This window comes from Hemitrygon akajei, chromosome 23, assembly GCF_048418815.1.
Source record: "Hemitrygon akajei chromosome 23, sHemAka1.3, whole genome shotgun sequence".
In the NCBI taxonomy this organism is placed as follows: Eukaryota; Metazoa; Chordata; class Chondrichthyes; order Myliobatiformes; family Dasyatidae; genus Hemitrygon; species Hemitrygon akajei.
The window spans coordinates 20,168,107-20,182,275 of record NC_133146.1 but is presented as its reverse complement, the minus strand read 5'-3'; the positions used below and the strand labels follow the sequence as shown (position 1 = coordinate 20,182,275).

Sequence of the window (14,169 nt, the reverse complement as noted above, 5' to 3'; positions counted from 1 at the left end):
TCCAACGCACCGCCATCCTGGCTTATATGTATGTGTTCTCCTCACTCTTCTAACAGGGGAGTGTGGTGAGGGGCATGCGGAAGACAGAATTGCATTTCAACACAGGAGGAGGTTTATATGACCCAACAATCTGCCATTGTGTGCATCCTTCAATCATCCTTATCCAACTATATCAGCATAAATATATTCCTTCCTTTCTCACGTGTTTATCTATAGCTCCCCTAAAAGGCATTACGTGCCTTATCATCTATCATCTTCACTCTTCCTGGCACACAACAATCTAAGTGCACAAACCCATCTTCAAACACTCTCACATTTGTGTTGAAGCATTAATTCCTTCCTGCCATGGTACCATAACACTATACGTGTGCATATATAGATATAGATAGTGATTATTTTTTATATATATACACACGCACACATACACACACCCACACACATGCACCTATACACACGCACAGCCACACATATACTGCATTATATATTTAAAACAGCCTGTTCATGTAAACAAGAAATTAATTTTAGTGTTACAATGTTGAAATAACCCTAGCACCTCTATGTCCAAGCATTTAGTGCTTTAGAAATCAGAATGCTAGCTAGATCAATGGAAGCTTTTAGAATCTAATATCTTTCCTTCTCCAGATCTTTTCCTGTTATATACAGTGCCTGCTTGTACACTTTGCCACATCAAGGGAACTGAAACAGTTACCTTTCACCTTAACCGCACTGACCAACAGTTTCCAAATACACATTGAATACATTCTGATTAAACTTTCATTATCTATGGATTCTAACTTCCTCTACAGATTCTGACAAGTAACAAGCTCTGACTACTACAAACATGCAAACATACTTGGAAACAGAAGCATCAAGCAATCCCACCATATAAAGGGTTAAGCATGAAATGAGAATATTAGGAAATAGAAGCAAGACTATACAAATTGGCTCCTTAAGCCTGCTGTCATTCAACATGACCATGACTGATCTGTGCAGGCTTCATCTCTTCTAATGTGCCAGTTCTACATAGACTTCCATTTCCCGATCTTTCAAAAATATATCCTTTTTTTTTTCAATACCCCCAGTGATCCAGCCTCCATCACCTTCCAGTGAACAAATCCCAAGCATTCACCACTCTTTCCAAAATAAGTTCCTATAAGAGTTAAAAATCAAGAGTCCAGGAGTAGCAGGTCCCTGTTAGGATGATGTTCAAAGTACATTTATTATCAATGTATACTATATACAACCTTGAGATTCATCTTTTTGCAGGCAGCCACAAAACAAAGAAACACACTAGAACCCATTAAAATCCCACACAAAGACCATCAAGCACCCTATGTGCAGAAAAAGAACAGATCGTGCAAACAATAAAGGGGTAAACAAATAACACACAGTACATGAACCGCAAAGTCCCTGAAAGTGAGCCCACGGTCACAGAGCCAGTACAGCGCTGAGGCGAGTGAAGATGGTCCAGGAGCCCGATAGCTGCAGGCCATAGCCAAGGAACCAGTTCAGTGCTGAGATGAGTGCCAGTGGTTGCAGAGTCAGTTCAGCACTGAGTAAAACTCCTAGAGTAGTGAGCCGAATACCAATTCATACTTTGTCCTCAGTGTTGTGTCTTTGATATTTAAATATTTAGGTAATTTTATTCATTTAAATAATTATGGATTATATTGTTTTCAAATCCATTAACTGCATACATCATCACACTACCATGTGACACTTGGGCACCTCACTTACAGTAAAGATGAAGTTACACCTGCATTCTTGGACTCCCATGTTTTTCTTTGAATTAGTTTAATATTTTGAAGTTACAAAACATAACATTGGTGACAAGGTATTTTTAAAACTGTTAGGGTATTTTCTGGACTTGAGGTGTATAGCAAAGTATTAACTTCAGCAACCAATCTTTAGACCTTAATGTGGAGTGTAGATTAAATTTTAAATGCAAATCTGGACAATAGATTCCTAGAGCTGTGAACACCAGTTAACTGAAAAACTAGACAACGCTGATTAACATTTATTTTGGGTGCCTGGAATGTGAGTGTGTAGGAGGTGATGTGAAATTAATATGCAATTTAAAATAAGTATTGTAAAAATAAACCTGTCCTTTGATGTTTAGCTTATAAAATATCATGTAATATTGGGTCAAACAGGGCTCTTCCTCCAAAAGGTTCTCAATATGATACCTGCTGCTCATTTTTGTTGAATAAAAGACCACTCTCCAAAGTAGGCAGAATCCACAGCAGTGCCCTCTCTTTGAAATTTGACTGCTGACCAGATCATATAGCTGGTGAGGTCAGACAAATGGCTGACTGCAGATTCTATTGCCAGTAGTGGTCATCCAAGGATGTACAGAAGAGGTTTATTAGGGGGCTAGCAATATGAAATGTTAGTAGACATGGGATAGTCTGTATCAATAATTGATCTACCCTTGCCCATGACTGGAGAGGTGATATACACTACCAGTGTAGGAGGTGAAACAATGAGGGAGGAGAGAATTTACTCCCAGGTACTTGAGGAAGTGTAGTTTTCTGTAGATTTTTGGGTGTGCCCAAACAATGGAGGTACTATCCTGGGTAAGTGCTATCAAATTCAGAAAAGGAGAAATAACATGGACAAGACAGGGTGTAAACATGTGTGACCCACAAAGCAGTTAACATGACCCACAGAGAGATTGCAGCCCCAAGCAAGAAGGAGAGACAAGGCAATGTGTGGGAATCACGTTAGGAGGTCCCAAGGGAGGGGCTAAGAACAGTCAGGAGCTGTTAGAAGTAGTGCAGTTGCCTGAGGATGTAGCAGTAAAGACTCACCAGAAAGGGGATAGTAGGAGAATAAAGAGAAAGAGTGGGCAGACATCAATGCAAGGAGGGCAGCAGAAGAACAAGAAACAGTAGAAATTACATGTGTAGGGAAAGAAACTATAACTGCCAATTTATTAAGATTACATGGAGATATGAAGGACCATTGCAACCATTGAGGATCAAGCAAAGTAGCAGTGACATATCACAGATTAGAGAGATCCAAGGGAGAGAAGGTATTCTTCATACAACCAGGTGACCAAGTCACAGTAAGGGAGCTAGTTGACAGAATAGGTTTCACTCCCAGGTGGAGAGAACCACTGATGGTGCTCCAGACAAATAATGTTGTATTGGTGTACAGTCCCAGTGAGGCAGCCAGTGGAAACACTGGACTCAGGTTAAACCATATAAACCACCTTCTTGTCACCCTCACAGACAGAGCAAGAGATCAACTGTATCTGGTAACAGTGTCATTGCAGAGAACACAAAAGATGAACACCAGCTGGCTACATCAGACCTGACCACAGCTGATGGAAGCAGACTCACAGCAAACACAAAGGCAGAGGACACAAACATGCTATTCATGGCTTGCTGTCATGCTCACTTAAAAGTATAATGGTAGTGGCACTCTCTAATGTTTGTTGAAGACAGATGATTGAATAGAAAAAATGGAAGGAACCTGAGTTACAGCAGAGACATCAGGTTCCACAACTTCGATTGCATGGCAGACTGAGAAATAAAAGAAATTATAAACGACATATGAAGGCAGTCACCCCAGCCTGAATGGAGAGTGAATACAAATGAGCTGGGCCTTTTCAGTGGTTGGGTCAATGATCACCTGGACAGTCCAGAAGGGGGTGCCACTAAGGTGAGGTCATTTCAGTCATTCAAATAGAGAACACTCCAACTTCACCCCCCCCCCCCCAATACATCGATAAGAGGGCCTACGAGCCTGGTACATTAACCTTGCTGATGCCCCTAACCAGAGAGCAACACACTGATAGCCACTACGGAGTTTTAGCTATCAGAAAATGAAGGGGTGAAGATAAAGAATGTGGCTAAACTGCAATCGACCAGCAGGGTAGGAGGCTACAGGCATACAAATTATGAAGTTGCATTTTAAAGACTGTTCGACAAATTTCTGGAACAATGCTTAGCATCTTGCAGGTAGACATTAAGAATGATAGCATAGATGAATATGCACAGAGTAATTGGGAGAGGTTCCGAGGTAGGGCATTTCTGCTGACTTATTTAAGTAAGTCCTCCTTAAGGTTGGCCTTTCCTGGTACTGATTTATTTTTGTCCAGGAGGGCCAAGAGAAGGGACGATTAGGGCACATTCTGGACTTAGCAAAATATTTTCAGCAACCATGCTTTAGACCTGAACATGCACTATAGATTAAGTTTAGAATGCAGATCTGGACAACAGATTAACATTCATTTTGGGTGTCTGGAATGTCAGAAATAGGTCAGAAATAGCCGGCTACATTGGAAAGATTGGCAACTTTTATTACATGACAGGTAACCAGCTCATGTATACTGAACTACTGGAACAGTAGTTTCAAGCAAATGAAATAACCAATGAGAAGCAAGTGCCAATTTTGGTAAGTGTATAGGGCTCAAACCTCCAAGAGAACCACAACCTTGTAGCACGATTTGGAGGTTTGTGTACCTCAATGACCTGGAGAGCTATGTTGTCTGGAGTCAGGGCCTTGTGCTTTGGCTCTTGGTAGGGTCACCCATGCCAAACAGGTCAAAGAGTAGAGCCCAGACCAAGAGTGGTCCACCGGGGTCCAGGTTCAGGGGTTTAGCTCAGGGCGTACAATCCTGACTAGTCAAAAAAATTGTTATAGAAACAGCAATTCATTGTTGCCCTAAATGCCAGCAGCATAATGGAAGCAAGTACTGGGTTTAAATTGCAAACACGAGGAAATCTGCAGATGCTGGAAATTCAAACAACAACACACACAAAATGCTGGTAGAACACAGCAGGCTAGGCAGCATCTACAGACGCTTCTCCCTATAGATGCTGCCTAGCCTGCTGTGTTCTACCAGCATTTTGTGTGTGTTGTTGACTGGGTTTAAATTATACAGTTTGCTTTAAAGTTTGACTGCTCCAACCAAATAATCAGAAATGAGCTTTGCTGGTATTGCAAACTTAATGCTGGAGCATTTAGAACCAAAGGCTTTGTTGAGTGCAGAATGCTTTAAGTTTCATAAATGGAATCAAAAGAAAGGGGAGACTAAGTCAGCATACGCACTTGAATTGAAGAGATTGTCTGAGCATTATCAGTTTGGTAATGGTCTTAATGATATACTAAGAGACCATTTAGTTCGTGAAATCTTAAAAAGAAAGCATTCAAAAATGGCTCCTAACTGAAGCACAGCTTACATTTAAAAGAGCAGTGGAAATTGCCGTTTCAATGGAAACCACAGACAGAGATGCAATTGAGTTGCAGTCAGGAATGATAGTGAGCGTGAACAAAAATGCAGCATCTAAACAGAAACCAGCTAGGCCAAAAATTGTGTTACCATTGTGGCAGGGGCTCATGTTCACCAACAAACGTAGATTTAAAGAAGAAGCTTGCAGAAAATGCAACAAAGTAGGACACATACAAAGAACATGCCGGGCTGACAAAAATAAATAGACTAAAGTCAAGTTGCGGTTTCAAAAAGAGCATTAATCTGCATGAAAGCTGCATTGACGAAAAACCTGGTAAGTGACACTGGACAGTACATCTTGAGATTTAGTGTGTGAAAATAAACAATAAACAAGCAGTATGGCTTAAATAAATAGCAAATTAATTAAAATGGAATTAGACACTGGTTCAGCTGTTTCAGTCATTCCACAAAACACGTTTGAACAACATCTCAAAGATACCAAACAGAAACCTGCAGGTATCCAACTAAGAACTTATAATGAAGAAAAGGTAACTCCTTGTGGGAATGACATCTGTAACTACGAAATACAACAACCAAGCCACATTGAACTTGTATGTGATAAAACATAAGGGCCAGCATTGTAAGGCGTGATTGGCTGAGACAACTAAACTTGACAGGAGATCCACCTACCATTTGCATGCCACATCCCATGCAATGAAGCCATATGAATGCGAATCAAGGACTATACTGGATGATGCCATAACTGTCTCCATGCCAAACACCATGAACCATCACCCACAGAGAACAAGCAGGTATTGGTGCCAACCCTTGTGCCTCTGGTAGGAAAGCATATCAGACCAAGGAGGGACCATGCTGCTCAGTGGAAACATGGAAGTGACAAAAGCAGTTGTCCAACTACAACAGTTTTTGGAGGCAACATACTGTATCTGAGAAAGCTTCTGATATGTTAACCAAGAGGTTACTTGCAAAATGTAGCTTGGTTTTAAGCTGGAAGAGAATTCAAGGAGCTTCAGGAACGTTGCATTTGGCTTTTGTGGGTATAAAGAACCAAAATCTACTCTGCATGCATTAATGTTATTGCATGAACTACAAGTGGGAGACAAAAAGCTCCTTGTAAAAGTATACTGTACTGTGTGTTAAGATATATTCTCAATTGAGTTGGCGTTTATAGCTAAGCAGGGAAGAGAGTTGTGTATTTGATATTACAATAACATTTCAGTAATCTTTTACATACAGTACACTTAATTAAGCATTTTTGGTCATTTAAATTACAGGTTATATGCAAAAATCCATTAATTTCATACATCACACTACCACATGATACATGCACGCCTCACTTACAGTAGATGAAGTTACACCTGCATTCTTTGACTCCCGTGTATTTCTTTGAATTAGTTTAATGTTTTGAAGTTACAAAACATTACACTTGGCTTTTACACCTTGATCTTTTTAATATGGCCTTGTGCTTAATTGATTATAGGAAGAGGAAGGATGGTGAACATCTCCAGTCTACAATGGGTAATTAGCAGAGGAGAGAGTCAGCAGCTCCAAGTTCCTGGGCTTTAACATACCAGAAGAAATATCCCAGGCCCAGCACACAAATGCAATCACAAAGAAAGCCTAGTTTTAGGAGGCAGAGTGGTGGAAGAATGATTTTCAGAGTCACTTTTTTGTGACTAGTTGTGTGCCACAGGAATAAATGCAGGACCTTTGCTGTTTGTGATATTAATGACATCAGCATGAATGTAGGAGGTGGAATGCCCTGGTTAAGGTTTTTACTGCTATGCTGCAGGTACTTAATTTTATCAGTTCTGTAAGAGCCATCTGTTCTGCTTTCAGCCTGTTTGGTTTGAACTAAGATAAGGGGCTTTGTTCAACTTAGGAATGGTGTGCCAGTCAATCAGAATGGTGGAATTGGCAGAAGGTTCTAGAGGACAGAGAGGTTTTTGTGACAGACATTAGGGTGGGTCAAGGTCTTTTTGGCAGGAACTGGGAGAAGACAGGAGGGAAGATGGCTAAGAATATCATCCCTGTTGCATAAGGCGTTTTGTGCAGATGAATAGTTTCAAGGAGAAGGGACTAATACTCCTGTGTGGGAGCCCAATTGTTCAAGAAGGATTTCGAGCAACATTCTGAAAGTGGTGTATGCTTTCGCACAGACTGAGGGTCCAGCACTCAAGTTAAGCCAACTTCAAGATGAGCTCCAACTTGCGTGCACACTTAACTGTTCAATTATGATGGGCCTTTTTATTTTGTTTTTCCTTTCTTTAATAACTGTTTGGTTAATTTAATATTCATAAATATATTTTATAATTATACGCAGCGCATGTTATGTAATTTCTTGCTGCCAGACGATTGCATGAGTAGTAAGTTGTACAGTATTCACACAAATTGGGTGGGCAAGACATCCCAACCTCACAGGTTTGGTAGGACCCAAGTCATATCTACCCTAGATGTACAGTCGGCCCTCCTTATCTGCGGGGGATTGGTTCCGAGACCCCCTGCGGATACTAAAAAACGCAGATGCTCAAGTCCCTTATTTAACCTAGCTCAGTGCAGTGGTCTTTAAGATCCAGCAGAACTCCAGACTTTATTTAACATGTCTCAGTGCAGTGGACATTAGGACCCAGCGGCATAGCTCTGAATCAGCAGTGTTTCTGTTCACGAAAATAAACATGATCACAATTGAAAATAAGGTGGAAGTAATAAAGCGATCGGAAACAGGTGAAATGCCATCGGTCATTGGAAAAGCATTAGGCTACAGTCGGTCAACGATCGGAACAATTTTAATGGAGCATGTGAAAGGCTAAGCAACGCAGTGGTTTAATTATTGGAATATGTATGCTTCTTAAGTGTTTTATATGCACAGAAAGGTAAAATATGTACTATATACTAAGAAAAACGTTTGACTAACTGACGCTAAGTAATACTGGATGTACCTGTTCCGACTTCAAATCTGACTTAAAGACGGACTCAGGAATGGAACTCATTCATAACCCGGGGACTTCCTATACTTTTAAATAATCTCTAGATTACTTATAATACCTAATACAATGTAAATGCTATGTAAATAGTTGTTATACTGTATTGTTTAGGGACAAGAAAAAATAGTCTGTACATGCTCAAACGAGTGCTGGAGAAAGAACTTCTGGGTTTTCCTGATCCGTGGTTGGTTCAATCTGCACATGCGGAATCCATGGATAAGGAGGGCCGACTGTACAGAGTCTGAGAAACGTGGTTTTCACACCACTGGCTGTTAGTGAGGGGCTAATGAGCAGCATCTCTAGAGACACCAGTGAAACTGACCTCAGTCAGTTTGGATTGGCAACATCTCCTCCATGATCTCCATCAACAGAGGTGCACCACAAGGTTGTGTGCTTTGCCCACTGCTCTTCTCATTTTACACTTAAGACTATGTGGCCAAGTACAACTCCAATGCCATATTCAAGTTTGCTGAAAACACAAGAGATAGCCCAGTGAGTCTTACTTTAGTGGTTGGTAAATTGATGAAGATCCCGAGAGGCAGGACTTATTAACATTGGGAGAGGCATAATATGATTAGGAATTGTCAGCATGTCAGAGGTTACAGTGGGACATTGATAGGATGCACAACTGGGCTGAAGTGGCAGATGGAGTTCAACCCAGGTAAGTGTGAGGTGGTTCATTCTGGTAGGTCAAATATGATGGCAGAATATAGCATATATTCTATAGAATATAATGGTAAGACTCTTGGCAGTGTGGAGGATCAGAGGGATCTTGGGGTCCGAGTCCATAGGACACTCAAAGCTGCTGCGCAGGTTGACTCTGTGGTTAAGAAAGCATATGGTCGATTGGCCTTCATCAATTGTTAGATTGAGTTTAAGAGCCAAAAGGTAATGTTGCAGCTATACAGGACCCTGGTCAGACCCCACTTGGAGTACTGTGCTCAGTTCTGGTCACCTCACTTCAGGAAGGATGTGGAAATCATAGAAAGGGTGCAGAGGAGATTTACAAGGATGTTGCCTGGATTGGGGAGCATGCCTTATGAGAATAGGTTGAGTGAACTCGGCCCTTTTTCCTTGGAGTGATGGAGAATGAGGGGTGACCTGATAGGTGTGTATAAGATGATGGGAGGCATTGATCATGTGGATAGTCAGAGGCTTTTTCCCAGGGCTGAAATGGCTAGCATGAAAGGGCACAGTTTTAAGGTGCTTGGAAGTAGGTACAGAGGAGATGTCAGGGGTAAGTTGTTCTTTTAAAACGCAGAGAGTGGTGAGTGCATGGAATAGGCTACTGGCGATGGTGATAGAGGCGGATACTATAGGGTCTTTTAAGAGACTCTTGGACAGGTACACGGAGCTCAGAAAAATAGAGGGCTACGGGTAACCCTAAGTAATTTGTAAGGTAAGGACTTGTTTGACACAGCTTTATGGCCCTAAAGGCCTGTATTGTGCTGTAGGTTTTCTATGTTTCTGCTACTGTCTCAGACAGATTCAAAGGTGGTGATGAATCAGCATATAGGAGTGAAAATGAAAATCTGGCTGAATGGTGCTACAACAACAACCTCTTACTTAATGTGAGCAAGACCAAGGGGCTAGTTAAAAACACCAGGAAAAGGAAACCAGAGGTCCATGAGCCAGTTCTCATTGGGATATCAGAGCTGGAGAGGGTCTGCAACTTTAAATTCCTCAGTGTTATTTCAGAGCACCTGTCCTCAGCCCAGCACACAAGTGCAACTACGAAGAAAACATAGCAGCACCTCTATTTCCTTGCGAGTTTGCAATGATTCAATATGATACCTAAACTTTGACAAACCTCTACAGATGTGTAGTGGAGAGCATACTGAGTGGCTGCATCACAGCCTACTATGGAAACTCTATTGCCCTTTAACAGAACATCCACTAAAAGTAGTGGATGTGGGCCAGTCCGTCACAGGTAAAGCTGTCCTCACCAGTGAGCACATCCCATCCACATGAAAAGCTGTTGCAGGAAAGCAGCATCTGTCATTAGGGACCCTTCCACCACCCCCCCCCCCCCACTACCCAGGATATGCACTCTTCTCACTGCTGCATCAAGGTACAAAAGCCTCAGGACTCACCACCAGCTACAATAGTTATTATCCTTCAAACATAAGGCCCTTGATGCAAAAGAAATAACTTTACTCACCTCCATCATTGAAATGTTCCCACAAACTATGGACTCACTTTCAAGGACTTTTCATCTCATACACTCGATATTCATTGCTTATTTTTTTGTAATTACAGTTTGTGGTCTTTTGCACAGTGGCTGAATGTCCAAGTTGATGTAGTCTTTCATTGATTATTACTCTATCACAGATTTATTGAGTATGTCTGCAATAAAGTGAATCTCTGAGTTGTATATGGTGACATATATGTTCTTGGCTAATAAATTTACTTTGAACTTTGATGTTTTTGAACTCTGCTTTTATTTTTACTGTCCTGTCTTGCTTCTGACAACCAAATCAAAAACGTCGCTGAAATCCTTATATCAAATGCAATATATCCTCATCATCCATGTCAACTTCTCAAAAAGTACAAACATGTCACTGGAATGCAACATCCACCAAAAAAATCCACCGCCTTTTCTTCATTGAAGCCCAAGTAACAATTTACATTTTCTATCTTTTCCAATAATTTGCACACTACCAATGCAAAATTGACTGGATAATAATTATTTTGATAAATTCCCTTCTTTTTTAAGCAAATTCTCAAGGTTGGCTTCATCACTGCATCCTCTGATTTGTCCTTCATAGTTTTGCTCTGTAAATTAATATTTTATCTTACTCGAGAGTCATAAGTAGAGTGGACAACACAATGAAGGACAATTCAAGAGGAAGAGGAGACTTGATAGGCGTGTATCAGGTTATGAGATACGTTGATGGAGTGGACAGCCAGCAACTTTTCCCAGGGTGGCAATGGAAAATATCAGAGGACATCCGTTTAAGGTGTCAGAGGTAATTTTTTTTTAAACCACAGAGGGTGTTTAGTGCCTGAAACACAATGCTGGGGATGGTAGTAGAGGCTGATTAAGGATATTTAATAGACTCAAATAGGCAGATGGATGTAAGGAAAATAGAGGGTAATAGACTGTGTAGGAAGGAAAGGTTAGAATGATCAAGTAGTAGATTTATATTGGTTGGCAAAAGGGCTTAGAAGTTCTTGTGTAGGATTCCTTAAAGGTTTAATTTGCAGGTTGAGTCTATGAGGAAGGCAAATGCAATGCTAGCATTCATTTCAAGAGGACTAGAATGTAAAAGCAACGATGTAATGCTGAGACTTTATAAAGTAGTGGTGAGGCCTCACTTGGACTCTAGTGAGCAGTTTTGGGTCCTTCATCTTAGATAGGGTGTGCTGAAACTGGAGAGGGCTCAAAGGAAGTTCACAAAAATGATTCCAGGATTAAATGGTTTGTCATATGAAGAGCGTTTGATGGCTCTGGGCCTGTATTCACTAGAATTCAGAAGAATGAGGGGAGACCTCATTGAAACCTATCAAATGGTGAATGGCCTTGATAAGAGTGAATATGGAGAGGATGTTTCCTATGATGGGACATTCTAAGACCAGTGGATACAGCCTCAGAATAGAGGGGTGTCCCTTTGGAACAGAGATGTGGACGAATTTCTTTAGTCAGAGTGGTGAATCTGTGGAATTGTTTGCCACAGGCAGCTGAAGAGGCCAAGTCTTTAGGTATACTTAAGGAGAGGTTGACAGATTCTTGACTGGTATGGGCAAGGAGGGATACAGGGAGAAGGCAGGAGATTGGGGCTGAGAGGAGAATTCAATCATGCCATGACATAATGGCAGAGAAGACTTGATGGGCCAAATGGCCTAATTCTGCTGCTATATCTTATGGTTAGCATTATCTTCAAATATGCCATGCTCAATATTGAAGAAATAGTTCATTCAATCTGTATCAAAGAGAATCAATCTACTGTCCTAGAATCAAACATCATGCAACCTAATGGAAAAAAGACCCACATTTTTCTTCAGATTTGCATTTACAATTAAGAGCATTATTTCTTCTCTGTCTTTAGGGACAGAAATAGTTTACAAATACAGGTAGTCTCCGAGTTACGAACATCCGACTTACGGACAACTCGTACTTATGAACCAAGGAAGAAGAACGTTGCCCGCCATTTTAAGTCGTTGCCGTTGACACTGTGTTGAGTGTTTAACTTTGTATTTGGCTTAAATTTTTCTTAGTAAGATTCACCCTGATCCCACCCCGAGTTCCCAAGTTTGATCCAGTGACAGACCACTCCCATGCCGGGTTGATGTCGATCCAGTGACCCCCGCACCAACCATGCCAGGTTGATGTCGATCTCGCAACTCAACCTCGTAAAAAAACACTGCCACCTCCAGTTTCAATTCCCATGTGGAATATTGTGGAGGATCAAATACCCAAACCCAGCACAGCCCCCACTTGTCCCATTTAACCTGTCTCAGTGCAATGGTCCTTAGGACCCAGTGGACCTCGGGAGCCGGCGCAGCTCAGGACCCGCCGCCCTCAGTGTTCCTGTTCCATTGACAGGAAGCAATCGCGATTGAAAATAAAGTGTAAATAATAAAGCGTTTGGAAAGAGGTGAAATGCCATCGGTCATTGGAAAAGCGTTAGGCCACAGTCGGTCAACGATCAGAACAATTTTACAGGATAACAGATAAAGTGAGAATAATGGAGCATGTGAAAGGCCTTGCCCTGATGAAAGCTACAATTATTACTAAGCAACACAGTGGCTTAATTATTGGAATACATACATTTCTTAAGTGTTTTATATGCATAGAAAGGTAAAATATATACTATATACTAAGACAAACGTTTGACCAACTAACGTTAAATAATACCGGATGTACTTGTTCCGACTTACGTACAAATCCAACTTAAAGACGGACTCAGGAATGGAACTCGTACGTAACCCGGGGACTGCCTGTAGTATACTGCTACACTTGCAGGGGTGTCAAACTCATTTTAGGTCACGGGCCAGATTGAGCAAAATGCAGCTTCATGCAGGCCAGATCAGTCGGACGCGTGCGAATGCAGCTTTCGTTGCCTCCGTTTTTTCAGCCTGCTCTCATGTGTCTCAGTCTCTGCTATAACTACAAAATGTTTCACTTTACAAATTCCGTTTCTTATGAAGAAGACTGCCGAGCAAGACTGCCGAATAAACACTAAAAACCCTGAAAACCTGGTACCTCAATAAACTCAGCATTAGCCATATCATACGCCATAGGCGCTTCGATTACTGGGGCCAGCTTTAATAGTAATTAGATATTATCTCGCGGGCCAAAGATAATTCCACCGCGGGCCGGATTTGGCCCGCGGGCCTTGAGTTTGACATATATGTGCTACAGGCTTCTATATACTGCTATATACTTAGTATACTGCTTCTAACTGCTAGTTAGAAATAGACTAAAATTTAGGGCCCTTAAAAATATCTGTAGAGTGCCATTGGTCAACCTCTGAAAAACTGCAGCAGTTGGCAATTCTAAACTTTAGGAGTTAAAAAGAATAGAACAAACCTACCTGTAGGTCAAAAAACTTGCTGTAACGTCTGTAGATTATATCTGAGGTTTTATCTGACCAGTTTACTTGGATAACATAAACCTGTAAAAGTAAAATGAACTTTTTAAATATATATATATACATATATACACACACACACACACACACACACACACACACACACGCACGCGGACATTTTGTTGTGCATTCAATATTTCAGCAATACTTGAGTAATCTTGTAAATATATTTTGATTCAGCATTATTTGTTGTATATTTGATTCATTAGGGTTATATGTAAAAATACACAAATTACATACGTCATGATGCTACCATGTGATACTTGTGCCCCTCACTTAAAGTAAAACATGAAGTCAGGCTCACATTCCAGACTCCTGTATCTTCTTTTTAATTAACTTAATGTTTTTAAGTTACAAAACATAACATATTTAAATGCAAAATATTTTCATG

General features: G+C 40.9%; 1 protein-coding gene across 2 annotated transcripts in view; it reads right to left on the bottom strand.

The window, feature by feature from the left end:
• Nucleotides 1-14,169, bottom strand: part of sh3pxd2aa (SH3 and PX domains 2Aa) — a 266,480-nt gene that overhangs the window by 229,668 nt on the left and 22,643 nt on the right. For both annotated transcript variants that reach the window (XM_073027125.1, XM_073027126.1), the window contains exon 2: nt 13,722-13,802. In XM_073027125.1, the coding sequence (XP_072883226.1) occupies nt 13,722-13,802 (81 nt within the window). The remainder of the gene's footprint in view (nt 1-13,721; nt 13,803-14,169) is intronic.